The sequence below is a fragment of the Cataglyphis hispanica genome, chromosome 20, assembly GCF_021464435.1.
Source record: "Cataglyphis hispanica isolate Lineage 1 chromosome 20, ULB_Chis1_1.0, whole genome shotgun sequence".
NCBI classification, from domain to species: Eukaryota; Metazoa; Arthropoda; class Insecta; order Hymenoptera; family Formicidae; genus Cataglyphis; species Cataglyphis hispanica.
The window spans coordinates 687,206-702,855 of record NC_065973.1 but is presented as its reverse complement, the minus strand read 5'-3'; the positions used below and the strand labels follow the sequence as shown (position 1 = coordinate 702,855).

Genomic DNA, 15,650 nt, shown 5'->3' with positions numbered 1-15,650 from the left:
GGTGCTCACGGATCGCGGAGGCTGCTCCAATGGATGCGAGAGAATGACGTTTCATTGTGTGCCGCGCTTTTCTCACATCTGGACCAGCGCGGCTTAACTTCGCTTCGCTTCCTTCGATAGGCGCTCTCTCAGAGTGATGTGGAAGCGCAATATTTCAGAGCTTAATCTACTGCGTTGTAAAGCTTTAAGCATTGGTATAATAGAGAAGAATTATGTTTATACTAATTTTATATTAATTAAAACTTATTGATTTTTAGCTTGGTAAGTGTTTTAGTTGTGTAAAAATATTCAATGCTCAATGCTCTGTCTATTTCTATCTATTTTTTGTTTTCTTCGTGGCTTTCATTTTATTTAACGATGTTCGAAACGTTCGGAACGCAGTACCTATCTTCTCAGTCGAAGATTTTCCTCTTTTCGTAAATGTAAAATGTTTTCCTAGGATCCGGTAAGCATTTTGTTTGCATATATTCCTTCCGACCGGCGCGTACTCATCTCGTCTTTTTTCACGAGGGAGTAGTTATCGCATTGTCACATCTCATATTTTTACGAGTTCTGTTTCTTGCGTGCTCCGATTCTTTATCGATCCTGTAAATCCGGAGGATAAAAGGGAAAAGGACACGAGGGATTACAAAGGTCCCGCGATTTTCCGTGAGATTGCGTCCGTTTTCCAGAACTTAGTCGGAAAGCTTCGTCGCCGATCGAGATTTAGATTCTATCTGCGACTCATATTTTATCGCAGTGGTTTTTCTCTGCACGTGTTTTGTTTCGTATTCCAGGCACTGCAGAGACTTTATTGTTCGAAATATAGCATTACCGTTTCGTAAAGTTGGACAATATTCACGATAAATATTTCAAAGAGTGCGAAAAATACCTAGAGAAAAAGATTTACTTTAAGAGAAAACTCGGTCCGTTATACCATTAAAATTTAAATGCGAAATTAATTAAATGCGAATTTTCTAGAGTTTTTTTTTTTTTTTAGTTCAATATTTAACGCGGATTATATAAAAATCTTTGAAAACATTAAAAATATTTCGTGAAATAACTTTGAAGAAAAAATAAAACAAATGATTAAATTACATTATTTTTAGTATAATTTTTTTATAGAAAATTTTTTTATACACAAAAGAAAATTATATATTATATATAAAATATAAATTACATAAAACTAATGTCAATTGAGAAAATATTTTTTGAGAAAATTTTAACACCCGTTAAACTGTTTATCAGAAAAAAATTTACGATTTGTTTTTCTATTGGATTCGCGATTTCTTATTCTCGAAAATCAATTAATCTTCCGCAAATTCTTCAAAATTGCTTGGACGAGTATCTCAAGCGAAACGTGTTTCTCATCATTCACCGAATGATTCGAAAGACTGGCCGTCGACCAAGCAGACTAACAAAGCGGAAAATGCCGGCCCGCCATCGAAAGCGGCGATGCTTTTGAAAGGCAGTTTTCGCGTCAAATGTGGCGGCGACAAATTTTCATTGTAACCGTGTCGCTTCCCCACGTTTCTCGCGTTTGTGCCGCGAAGCGGAATAAGCATCGGCACAGACATTTCTTTAAACGACAGGTGATGGTAAAAGTCGCTATTGAGGGGGTTTCGGGATCTCACCTCCTTCCCGGGGGGGGGAGGGGAGGGGAGGGGGGGAGGAGAACGCTAACGGTGACCGGCACAACTATACATCTGACAAATTCTCGAAAGGCAGAATTTATAGCCCGTCCGACTACCGGCGGGTCATCTCCGGGTCAGAGTATGGTGGCTGGAGAGTTTACGACTTTGTCCAACAGGGAAATGGACTTTCTGCCTTTCTTCACGCAGCTTCTATTTCCTCGTTCATTGTAAGCGCGCTATATTACGGTATATTACTGCAGGCAGTGATGTTATTCAGTTTTGGCTTTCGAGATCATATAGGCACACGTTCTTTGTGGCATAAGGGAAAGGAAAATAGATATTTTTGGTCCCAATTTTTGGTCATTCAAATTTTCGAATCGATGTTGAGATATATGTTAAGAAATATTGAATATATCATATTAAGGATGAAATCTTTATTATTCTTATTATTTTATTATTTTAATTATATTGTATTATTTTATTATTTTATTATTTTATTATTTTAAAAGTTCCAAAAATTGATAGCTTGAAAATTTCGAGCTCTTTTAAGTCTCTTTATATTTTTTACATACTTTTCTTCTATAAAACATTTTTTATGTTATCAAATTTCCGAAGTTTTCTCTGTTTTTGCCGGAAGTTATGCTTGGTCGTTTTTTAAGAAAAATTAGGAAGGAATTTTTTGCTTCATGTAAAATCTTTTATTGAGGGTGGTTTGATTTATAGTTTCGAAAATACGGATTTTTCGAAAGTTTAGCAATTTGCGATAATTTCGAAAACGAACCGTTACCAAAAAAGTCTCGGCATCAATTACTCCGGTTCATCTTTTTCAGAAAAGATTTATAGCTTTGGTTCTTTTTTTCAGGATCTCGTTTACGCCATTGTAAACTGTCATTCCATTTTTTCCTCATGCTTTTTTTCCTCATAGTGACGAGGTGGTTGTTAGCCTATTTATTTATGGCGCCATGCCGATAATCACGATTAAACGCGTAATGTCTATAGTTGCGTTTTCGAAATATCATTTCTGCGAAAATATTATTAAAAATGCCTCTATAGAATTTTATTATTAATTATGGAAAAAATAATATATAAGAAATTGAAGTTTTTTTTAATCAAATCTTTTGAAATAAATTAAAAGGGAATTGAAACAATATATTCTAAAATTAATTAAAAAATATTAATTTAAAACTGAATGCGTGTATTATTCATTTAAAAGTGTCAAAAATATAATATAAATTACAATATAAATTACGCAATATTTTATTATATATATATATATATATATATATATATATTTAAAATGTTGATTTGCTCAAGGTATCTGCGAAAACGCTTGTCAAACTGGATACAGTACATAATTTTTATATTCCACATAGTATTGCGTTTTCACGTACCGCACACACAAGCGTGAGCCGCAAGTATAAAACCGCATGCAAATCTCCGAATTGGTCGATGCACAAAAGAACAATGTGTTTCGTGTTCTTCGCACGCCGTTAATTTACCGCACGCCTCACATGATTGCGCCGGCAATGTCTGGTCTCGCATGGCAAAGGCGCACACAAAAGGTAACGCGGCTAATATTTGCACGCACATGCATATGTGCAATTATATATTCCGTATATTTCAATGGATTTGCTTTTCGATAAAAAGAAAAGAATCGTTGGACCGCCGCCGTCTATCGTTGAGAGAAAATTCCTGTTTCAATTGTATATAAATTGTGAATGCTAGATAAATCGTCGAAAATTTTTTTACATGAGAAAAAGCACCGCAATTTTTCTTTATCTAGATAATCATCAATTATAAGATAAATAGATTCCATGAAGTTATTTCATGTGCATATTTTTGTATCGGAATAATTAATTTTTCCAAGCATTCTTAAATGTTTTTTTTTTTTTTATATATATATATTTAAAAGGCATGTATTTATACACTAGAAATTTTTTCTGTATATTTAAAAATGAAAAATATGTGATATAAAATTGTGGATTATAAATTATGAGTCTCTCTTCTTTTTTACATCGATAGATTTGTTCGGATTAAAAGTTTTAAGAAGATTAAAGTTTTAGAAAGGACACATAATGTCTGAAATAGATCAGAAAGTAACATGTCACTAGTAATCGATTGTAGGAAATCTATATCGAGCTTAACATTGGTCGTATTGAAGCTATGTAGTAAGGCTCGAAGCGGCGAAATTGGCCAAGATCTCATCGTGCGATCATTATACTTCTTCATCTTTTACAACGTTCGTAATTCGTAAATAACAGTGTTGGTGGAAGCTTTGCGCACGTTTAGCATATTTTATAGAGGGAAGGAAGAGAAAAAGAAAAAAAAGGGTAGAACGCTGTCAGATGCGAGAAGGAAATTAAATCGGTAAAAGAGATACAGGGGATTTTATTTTATGTATGATTCGAGTTTGCTATCTTAAATCTGCAAATTTATTTTTAGATAGTAAATGCAATAATACTTTAAAAAATTTTATCAGTTAAAAAATTAGATATTATAAATGAAGTTTTTTTATATGTGTAAATTTTATACACAAAATCATAATCGTTATGTTAAAATATTACTACATAGAGTAATTCAAGAAAATTAAAAGATTTACAAGAATTTTATTATTTTTAATACGTAATTATTACATGAAAAAAAATGAGATACAACGAATAGAATTATTATTATATATTTCTTATCATATTTAAATTGTTTTTGTTTTATTACTTTAATTTGCTTTTATATATATATATATATAATATTTTATAACTATTTTATTGGAGTTTTCTCATCCGAAAAGCGAGGTGGATTTTTATCGAAAAGCGTAAATCGATCATTCGTGATCTGGGAAAATCGAAGCGACGCGCCCTTAGAATTTCTGCCTTCGTCCTGGCTTCGTCACGCTCGAGCTAGAGACGTGTATCGATCCATCATTTGGGGAAGAGCGGTAGAAATATCCAGCAGTATCTGGGATACGTCAAAGTAGGCCTGAAGTTTCGCTCGTGCACTTCGTCTTTTAGGAGAAGGAGAGGAGGACCATCCTGCGCGCGACCATATGGTCGCCGGCGGCGCAGGTCATTATTTTCTAGCAGGATCGCTCTCAAGAAGTGAGGTCCAGAGGAAAGGGAAAGAGGGACATGGAAAGGGGAGACCCGGGCCCACCACGAAATTGCTTGAAAATTGCTCGGCGCGCCTTGCTTGGCTTTTCGTTTTTTCAAGGATAATTTTATGATTCGGGATTTTTTAATTTGAATTTCAATACCATGCGAGGTGAGGAGGGGAACGATTTTCTCCGCACCATGTTCTTCCTAAAATACAATGCCTGTTGTTACAATGAAATTTTCGATTCGTCCAAATTCTAGTGTATCCGTTACTTGTTTTCATGAAAATTGATAATCAGTTTTGTTGAAGTCTTATCAATTTTATCTTTTTTCTTCGAGAAAACTTTTTATCAATTTTTTATTAAATTGAAAAATGTCGTGTCAACTATATGATACATTGATAGTGCTTAGAATTTAATGCATCATTTTTTATTGGCGTATTAAAAACGTGCACCGCTAAGATCATGCCGTTACCTCCATGCGAGGAGAGCTTAAAATATCGTGACGAGGATACACGCAGGATCGTGACAGCGACTTTTATAAGTGCGTTGTCGTGTACACACTTTTGTCGGTTCGCTACTTAAAAGAGCGTCTCTCCAGACTATAAGCAGCCACTTCTCTCTCCGTTTTCGAGAAATCTTAGAGAGTCCTCGGCGTGTCTTTTTTACTCCTAAAAAATCCCTCTAAAAAATGCAAGGACCTCCTTGCACGAATCTTATCCATTCCCTTTTTCTCTCGGAAATACTGTCGGGACATATATTTTGACTTGTATATCTGTTTCAAAATACGTGTCAAATCACAATCGGCAATATCACGGAATGCAATACCACAGTTTTACGGCTATTAATAATCGACGGCACGTTGAATAAATACGCAAGCGTGTAGCGATAAGCGTTAATTGCTTGGTCTTTCGCGATCGCGAATAGCAGCTATAAATATTTTTTATCGATACGACATTATTCGAGCAGTATGCAGCAATAATTCGATTGCATCAACATAGCTCTATTGATTACTTCAATGCGGATATATATAGGACACGCAACTTTATTGCAAATAGGATTAAAAAAATTACTTAATGCCATAATTGCAGGAAATTTAGATCAATCGCTTTTTCTTTTTTTTCCTCTTTCGTTTTTTTTTTGTTTGCCGTATAAGCCCAGCCTCTTCGTTAAATAGAAGACGCTCGTTTTTTCTTTTCACGCCCTCTCGATGGAAAGAATGCCTCGACACAGCGTCGAGACGTGTATTTTTTCTTCTCTAAAGATAAATCCGTCCCTCTGTCCGCGTGCCATATGTCGACTCGTTTCTGGAAAGTGTTTCCCGATCTCTCGCGTGCAACAGATGGCTGTGTGGATCGATTCTTCCTCCTACGTAAGGATGAAAATCCTGCAAGAGTATGATGATTCTCTGACAAGTTTTTCCTACAAATATCCATAAATTGACAATTTCTATTCGTCAAGAATGTAACTCGTGAAAAATTTTTTCCAATCTTATTTTATAGATCAGTATATTTCAGATTTCTTTTATTTTAAAAGACGAAATTTTTAGAACTGTTAAATATTGTAATATTGTAAATACTAATTGTAATAAAATAATAATTATTAGAGTATAAATGGTAATGTAAGTATGAAAAATATACATATATATTTTGTATGCACCTCAGAATGAAAGATAATCCATTATTGCTGCTTGCTGCTCCAGGAGTCGTGGCGGAGATAAAAGAATTTATAGATGCCGGAACGGTAACAAAATCGGTGAAGGACTTGACATTGCATTAGATAAACGTTTCCTTTAGATAGGAACATACGTAACATTTTCTCGATTTTTTCTTGAATGAAGAAATGAGACAAATAATTAACGAGCGAGATCTAAGTAAAGATGATCAAAGTATTTTACATGACATATCTTTATCTAATATAGTGATTTAAATGATTTAAGATACCTGAAAAACGAGCAATAATTTAGATAACAGATTTGTAAAAAGAGAGTTGTTAGTGATTTTTTATTTTAAGTTAATTTTAATAAATTTTAATAAATTTAATTTTAATAATTTTTGGAAAAAGGGAGAAAGAAAAGATATGAATTATTAAAAGAAACATATGTTTTTTTTTTTCATTTTTTGACATTTAATTTTCAAAGAATTGAAAAAGAAAAGAATTTTTTTCTCTCTCTTCCTTTCTCTTTTCAAAACTACAATATATATTAATATATTGATTTATAATTAAACAACATTTAATTTTTTAAAAATTCTAAAATTTAAACAAATATAATTTATGAAAAATAAAATAAATTGGGATATTTTATATGTATATACGTATACATTTTAACAAACTTTAGAAGGGATAGAAATAATGCGATGCACCGCGAGAAAGGAATTCTTGAGAAGGGATCTCCTATTATAAATCATAAGGATGATTATGTTAAAATTCGCTAGGGTCGGCTCATTAGTTCGCGAAATATCAGCTAGTTTTTTTATCTTGTCTTACTCAAGGATATCTAGTCGAGAGACGAGATGGCGGCGTAGAAAATAATTTGAACGCCCCATTTGAAACGCGGGTACTGCCTTAATTAGTCTCACCGGAACAGATTACCAATCAGCAATCGGGGAATTACGATGCGGTAATTTTTCAACCTGCTTGCCACAGCATCTGTCTTTTTCAGGACGATGAAGCTGTACCGATAAGATTTCGATACACGAAAATGCACTTTTCCTCATTTTCCGCGTACGTATATCCAATTAACATTTTTTTGAATTTATATTTATTCACATATATATAAAGCAAAATAATTTTTTAAATTAAAGGTTACAATAATAATAATCGCGTGAATAACTCATGAAAATACGGAATTATCCGAGAAGAGATGATCTCCTTTCAATCCGATAGAATTAAAACGAGAAGTTCTCGATTTATCCGCGCGGAAACAAGAAAGGGAAGAAATCCATTCAATTTTGATAAATCTCTTCGTCTCTTTTTTTCCCGTTCCTCTTCCTCTTCCACGCTTAAGTCGATACCTCCTAAGGAAACTGTTAAATCTATTACGGCTGTAAAGCTCGATCACGATCACGTTCCGTGAAGAGGGTCGAGGATCAAGTCTCGAACGGCGAGTTGCATCTTATGTTAGTGGATGAGGGGGACAACAGAAGAGGGAGGCAGAGAAATGTGTTTTGTAGTTACGGTGGACCAGATCGCAGGTAGGCGGCGAACAGTCCCCTGAAATCGCTCGAAAAATGAGGGGGCGCACGAAGCCCGGTTCTTTTTTCGCTTTTTCTTGTACTCGAACGCGATATAATCGTCTGTCCTCTCTCGTAGAGACTGGACGTAAAAGGATGACGGTGAGGGAGATGAAAACCGCGGAGCGACTTGTCTTTGTAACCCCATCAGGTTTGACGATTTCGTCCTGTTGTATTTTTGATTGTTGCTAATATTCTGTAAGCGGCATTTTTTTTTTAAGTTGATTTATATTTAATATAATTAGATTTTAATACTAATTCTTCAGAAAATTAATATGTCTATTAATAATTTTTATATTATAATAAAAAGATCAATCATACATAGATGCATATATGATTTTAACATGGAAAATATTAATATTTACAATTTTGATCGTTTTTAAACTTTTCACGAAATCAAGCAAAGGGCGACGTAAATAAAACGAAGAATCCAGGAAAGAATAATAAGTCAGAGAACTTTGTGTAAATTCTTATCTGCGGGATGTTCGTCTTTCCTTGAAAGAGAAAGAGAAGAATCAAGACATTTAATATACATGGAAACATGTTATCGGAATATTAACGTATCTTTTCGAGTATACAGAGAACAAGATGACATTTTGGATAAAGTGTAAATAGGAATAGAGAATATGTCATTTCTCTTTAATTTTATGCGATTATCAAACTTGAAAAGAAAACACAATTGATACAAAACTCTTGTAATTTTATTTTTATATTTGATCTCTTTCTCTTTCAGCACAGTATTCTTTTGAATTTGTTTTGAGAGTCGACAGTTTTTTTATAATTAATTTTGAACAGTCTTAAATGTAAAATTTAGAAAACAAAAATCTTTATGTACATTATAATATTTAATGCATATTATAATCTTACACACACACACACACACATACAAATTGCTATTTACAAAAACACACATTTAAAGAAGAATCTTGATTGTATTTCTTCATATAGTTTTGTTTTTATTTTTATTATTAGAAATATATATATATATATATATATATATATATATATATATATATATCACTTTTACGTTTCTTTTTCTAAAAGTAGATTTTAGAAAATTTATACATGGCGCGCGACGATAATTAAAATAATGAAAAGTATATAACATCTTTTTTAATTGATTCGAAGAATTACTATCAGCATGCGATAGTAGTTTAAAAAATGAAAAGATAAAAAATGATAAAATAGATAATAACTCAGAACAATGAAAGAAAACACTTATTTAAAAATTAATATTTGCAGAATTATATATATATATATATATATATATATATATATATATATATATATATATACACATATACATATACATATATATAGAATAGAGAGCGAAAGAGAGAGAGAGAGAGAGAGAATCAGTCTAAAATCGAGTACGATCGACTTTCATATGCCGACTTCTACCTCGTGTGAGCTTCTTACAGTACCGTTCTAGTAATTAACAATATTATACACATCTTGTGATAATTAATAACAATTATAATGATATTTACATAAGGATGCTTATAATGCAGAAGTAGAAAGAGGATTTGTAAAAATAGGGCTAAAAGTTAATTTATCGAAAAGTTAAATTATCGAAAAGAACCCAATATATGTTGTACATTCTACATCTACACAATCCCGTTTTACTTTCATCGATCAATATTGTCTTACTTTATATCGATCGATGTATGCTGATTAAAACATCGAAAGATATGAGTTTTTCATCGATGAAAGTTTTTGCGACATAAATAATATATACAGCGGACATTTTTCTACGATGTCGTTAGCTTGGAAATTTATGCGGTTGACGTCTTTGGAAATTACTTGTTGCCATCGTTGCTATTCGTCGGCTCGTGATTCGTTGTTTTTGGCATACGATCTATTGCGTCCTGTTCTTGATTTTTTTCCGGATCGACATAATATATATGCCGAGCAGCGTAGCATAGTAACAGCATTTCGAATAACATCAGTGAGTTGTATGTCACTGAAATTGAAAAAAGAGAAATTATGGATCTGTTATCTGCCATATTTGTCAATCATATTACGGTTAAAATCTCGCACGATATTTAAATCAATTTATTAATTTATATTTCCATATAGATAAAAAATAAACTTAAGACGGTTTAGAAATATGCTGTTTAATTGGAATTGCATTTGATATAATTTTAGCGAAATTATATATAATAATGCAATATTAATTTTACTGATAAAAAATATAAATATTAAAATATAATATAAAATTATAGTAAAATAAGTTATGTATTAGCACAAAGAATATTTTTTTGCTAAGGCGATTGTTATATCTCACAATATGGTTTGGAAGCAAGGGAAATTTATTCACGACACGTATGTGTAACGGGTGAATTTTTATGGCAGCCGCGGATGCTGCGTGACGTCTCTGTCTTCTGCGTGAAACGAGTTTCTTTGTTACGTTATATCGTGAGTCCGGAGCGCAATGAAAAGGAGGGACGTATTCTAAATTAGAAGATGAACGATCTTACGTTATTTGAAGAAGCTACCGTGAAATCATCATTTTTTTGTATCGGTCTCTCAATCGACAAAAATAAACAAAAATGGAAACTTATGCATTACCACTGGCGTAAATTGTCGGAGTGAGAGGTGGATTGCACGGATAAAGGCCTGTGGCGGGCAATTGCTTAATAATGCCCGTCTGCAATTTAGAGAACAACAGCACCAGTTGCGTCACCAAAGTCTTGAAATGTAAATTGGCCTCTGAAACGAAAAGCGATATTGATCAAAAATGTATTTTTCATTAACGTCAAAGAATGATAAGATCCTGGGTTCTTCTGAGAAACAATTGCTTTCCGCTGTGACATTTGTGATACAATTATCATTGTTCGGCGATCAAACGTATTGAATCTGAATTTTGATCTTCGACAAACGGACAAATGATTAATAAATATAAGATATTGAATTCGGTATAGAAATTTGAATTATTATCTAAAAAAGTGAAATTGTTAATAAAATAAAGACAAAATGAGAAATATTAGAAAAAAATACAAATTATATTAAATTAGAATTATATAAAATAAGAATAGAGAGAGAGATAGCATTTCTAATTTAAACATTTTCCAATTATAATATAAAAAAAGAATATGGAAAGAATATTGTATTATGATTAATAATATGTGATCTAATAATATATATATATAATATTAATATAAAACGCTGTACTTTTGACATTTTGAAGAATTTCTATGAAGAAAAGAAAAAGGATGATGATAGCACAATAAATGTGCATGAAAAATATTAGAAATAAATCTTCTCTTGAAATTAAATGGCGAAAGAATTCTTGAATAAAGCATACTCATTACCTGGAGCTACCGCATGTAGAGTCTTTGTAGCAATAGTTAAACTATATATTCCTAGGAGTATACTGATTACCATGAACGGCTGAATATATATGCCATATTGTGCGGCAAGAATCGGCTCTTCGGCTGCCATAAAAAGGAGTACGAAATAGAGAAGACCCTGAAAAGTCGAACATTTCCTTAGACATTTTTTTGTTAAAATATTTATGTTAAAAATTCAAATGCAATATAGTATATATATATATGGGTATTAATTATTATAAATTTTAATCAATTTGGTAGGCGTTCATTAGAATAATTATCTAGCGTGAAAGAGGAACAGAATAATCGGAGCGTGAAGAGAAAGAAAAGGGAGGGAAATTTTTTACCTGGACGATAGGAAGTTGTAGGATCAGGATTCTTAGCCAAGACAAATTGGCATCGGTCATCTGAAGGTTCGGAAAGGGCAGACAGGGCCAGCAGCAACAGGGCCCGACTCGTAGCATCAGCGCCGGCGTCTCGCTGATATTTCGGCGACCGACGTCCAGCAGAAGAAGATAGAGCCGATAAAATGAGATTGTTAGGAACATTTGGGTTACCGCCTCCGATAGTAGCTGACCTCTGTCGAAAACGAGGCGAGCGTCATTATTCTCATAAATTTCACAAAACTCATGTCAATGTGACAAGGAATCTCGGGGAGTTACAACTATTGCGGTTAATTATAAATTAGAGTCATTGTCTTAATTTTTTTTATTTAGAGACATATTTAGTATAAAAATTTATATTTTATATTTTTGATTTAGACACTTTAGTTTTTATTTAAGTATTTTCAGACTTTTTTCTTATTTTTGCATTTTAAGATACATTTAAAGATCTTTTTTAGATCTTTGTTAAAAAATTTTAAATTTTCTTCTAAAAATAGAGAATAGATAAAGCTATTTGAATACTAAAATTTAAAAATAAAATAATTTTTTAATCATTTTCCTATAAAGATCTTTTTTGTCGCCTGTGATGAATTGTTTAAAATAAATTTAATGTGTAAAAATGTGTAAAAAAAAAAAAATAAAAGTGACGATACGCGCGGTTTTATTTTACACTTTGCTGATGGGAAATTTCGAAATTTACTGTCAGTGAGTTGCGATAGGCTTTTACTTTTTACCTTGGTATCGCAATCGCCATAAGGCTGCATACACTCGCGACTGGATATACTGATAGGATCACGATGGCATTTCCTTTGTAAAATTTCGAGTTCTTCTGATAGACGATATTGTGACATGCATCGACAGCGAAGTATATTGTGAGGACTGAGAATATTGATCCGACACTCAGTAATCCGGTGCCCAATGCATTCAAACCTGCAAAAGAAAACAATGATTGAAAAAGAAGATAAAAATGATCGATAATATTTTTCAATCAAATTCTACAATATATTTATATTTAATGATCTAAATAATTCTGCTTCTCTGTTTGAATTTATTTTAAATTTTTAAATATTCCTAATTACTTTATTCTTAATCTTTTTATATATAAAAAATTTATATATAAATATTAATATATTTAATTTATTATTAATTTTTTTTATTGTTAAACGGTTTAAAATTTCTGTTTTAATGTTATCTTTGCTTTTACCGAAAACAAATATAAAGTTATTTGAATATTGTTAGACAAAATATCTTGTCTGTGACTTCTGTATACATTTGCAGTGATTTATGTGATAATGCTTCCAACGTTATTATAAATCTAGTTATCATGTCATTTTTATCTTATCTACGGCTAATAATGATAATAAATTGAATGTTTAAATTTGCCAACGCAACGTAACTAGAGTTCCATTAATAATGAATAAAGTGGTTAGTATGATTCAAAACATTGATGTTGACGTGCAATTAATTCTATTACTAAAACGTTTCATTTTCTGAAACCATTGTTAATCTAAATTATTGTCAAAATTTGTACAACAACATATGTGTTTGATCGAAGGCGCATCTTTTTTAGCGTTTCTTTGGAGGGTTACTTTATTATGCAATTCTCATAGAGCAAACATATCACTAATTGCAATTCGTACATTGTGATATAATTTTTTTGAATAATAGTATTGCACAATTGTTCTTAAAGAAATTCTCGTAAGAGATATCAGTGGAAATCAAGAAGCAGTTATTATCTAAAGACAATTAAAAGCAATATTTGATAATTGATAAGATATCTATAAATAGTTTGACGTCATTTTCATATAACATTAGACATGCAAAAAAGATGAAAAAAGATGAAAATTTGAATATTTATTACATAAATTAATAAAAAATGTATATATGTATTTAGATGTGTGTGTATGTGTGTGGGTATGATTGTGAAATCCTATAGAGTTATATGATGGATAAGATAATTCTTAATCGCAACGCTTATCAAGAATCTATTGTCGCATTGTTTAGATTTCACTTAGATTCAATAAGCTTTGTGTACAAAAATTGTACAACTGTATTTGTAAATAATAAAATTATTTATCAAAAGTCTGCAAAAATGATTCACTCAGTTTATCAATGGCTTATTTGCGCCTTGAGAAATTAGCACGTGTGAATATGCTGGTTACAACTTGGATATAAATGCTTTTATTGAAGCTTTTTTATTGAAGTTTTATTATTAAAGTGTATACGATATACAAGGTATCGTGGAAATACTAGGTGTTAAAAAATTACGTATATCTTAAATCTTTTTTCTTTCGTATAGTATATTTTCTTGATATTACACTTTATTATATTATATTTTATACATTTATTTCTATTATTTGTATTTCTCATATTACATTTATATAAATCTTATTTGTTTAAAAATTATTTTTATTTTTAAATTAGATTGATTTATATTTTATACAATATTTTTTTATAATTAATGGAAACATAGAAATTAAAAAATATTTTCTATTTTTTATCTTCTTTTAAATCTACCTTAAAGAAAGAAATATGCGGAAAATAAATAAATTATTTTGCATAACTTTTGCATAACTACGTTTAGACTCAACTTTCACCAATGCACTTAAATGTTGCTCTCAATGCAAGTGTACATCACATTACATACATACATACATAATGTGATATCAGTTCTAGCAGTTGAATTTTTTTAATTTATATAGAAATTAATTTATTTGCAATTTTAAAGAAATTTTTGGCATACATTTTATGTGTTAATAGCAGAGATTGAATAAATAATATTAATTTATATATAAATATATTTCGAAAATTAATATTAATATCATAATATTATAGAGCATAATTTTTTTTTTTCACCGACCGCTTTTTTTTTGAGATTTTTTTGCATTTATTTGGTTTTCTCTTTTTTAATAATTGAGATTATAAAGATTTTTTTGTGAGAAATGGAGAATATTTGTGCAATTTTTCGTAAAATTTTAGTTGTTGCGATACTCATGTAAACATATGTATAATTTTACTTATTAAATTTATTTTGACGAAAGAAATAAGTGTCGTAACAGTTCTTACATTTAATTTCATATTTAATATTATTATGCGATTACTGCCACGTCAAGAAACTCGCAATACTCGTTTTAAACACGTAACTCACTTTCTACGATCATTATTCGTAACAATATTTCGAGAATTGAATAATTTAATATTATCCATCATAAAATTGCAATCGATATTTTAATAAGGAAATTGATGTCAAGAATCAATAATCGGCCCCATCAAGTAATGGGTGAATATAATTATTATTCAGTAATAAAATGTAAAGTTATTACAAAATCATATAGAAATGAATCATTAAAAAATTTTCAATGATTTATTAATTTAATAATAATTATTTAAATTTATTTAATTTAATAAATAAAAGATTTTTTTATAATTTGTTTTGTATAATTTAGTTAGCTTTATCATTGTTAATTGCTTTTCTACCAGAACATGATTAACATTAACTAGCATTAATAATAAAATTAATTTATTTAAAAAAATTATAATGAAAAGTGTTGCTATAGATAATTATTATTACGCTATATATAATTATTATTAAAATCATTATTAGTTTTATTTATATATATATTTATATATATATATATATATATATTTATATATATAATTGAAAAATTATTGTATTATTTTATTTATTCCAAGAATATCAACAATTTCAATTGGCTTTCTTCCAATTCTCGTTTAAGAAATTCCAGTACTATGTGTACACTAAACTTTCGCGGGTAATTATCACACGGACTTCCGGGATACTCACTTTCTATAAGCTCGATAGCGGAGGGCACATAATTTATATCGCAGCTAACATCCGCATGGACATCGGCGAAGTTTTTTGTCGCGTCATCCATTGGCTCCACGAATTTTTCACTAAATCCGAGGAAAGAAAATTCTGGAATAGTTTTACACTGCCGTACAAGGCTCGACTGTTCGTTACTCGCCGGCTTGACAAACTCGAA

At 30.8% G+C, this 15,650-nt stretch overlaps 1 protein-coding gene across 1 annotated transcript; it reads right to left on the bottom strand.

Moving 5' to 3' along the window:
• Window positions 1-8,189: 8,189 nt before the first annotated feature.
• On the bottom strand, window positions 8,190-15,650 carry LOC126857021 (organic solute transporter alpha-like protein). Its single transcript, XM_050606095.1, has 6 exons — window positions 15,452-15,650; window positions 12,381-12,576; window positions 11,611-11,842; window positions 11,246-11,402; window positions 10,503-10,643; window positions 8,190-9,894 (listed from the first exon to the last, which is right to left on the bottom strand). Exons 1-6 carry the CDS (start codon window positions 15,540-15,542, stop codon window positions 9,731-9,733), a joined length of 981 nt encoding a protein of 326 aa, XP_050462052.1. The 5' UTR covers window positions 15,543-15,650; the 3' UTR covers window positions 8,190-9,730.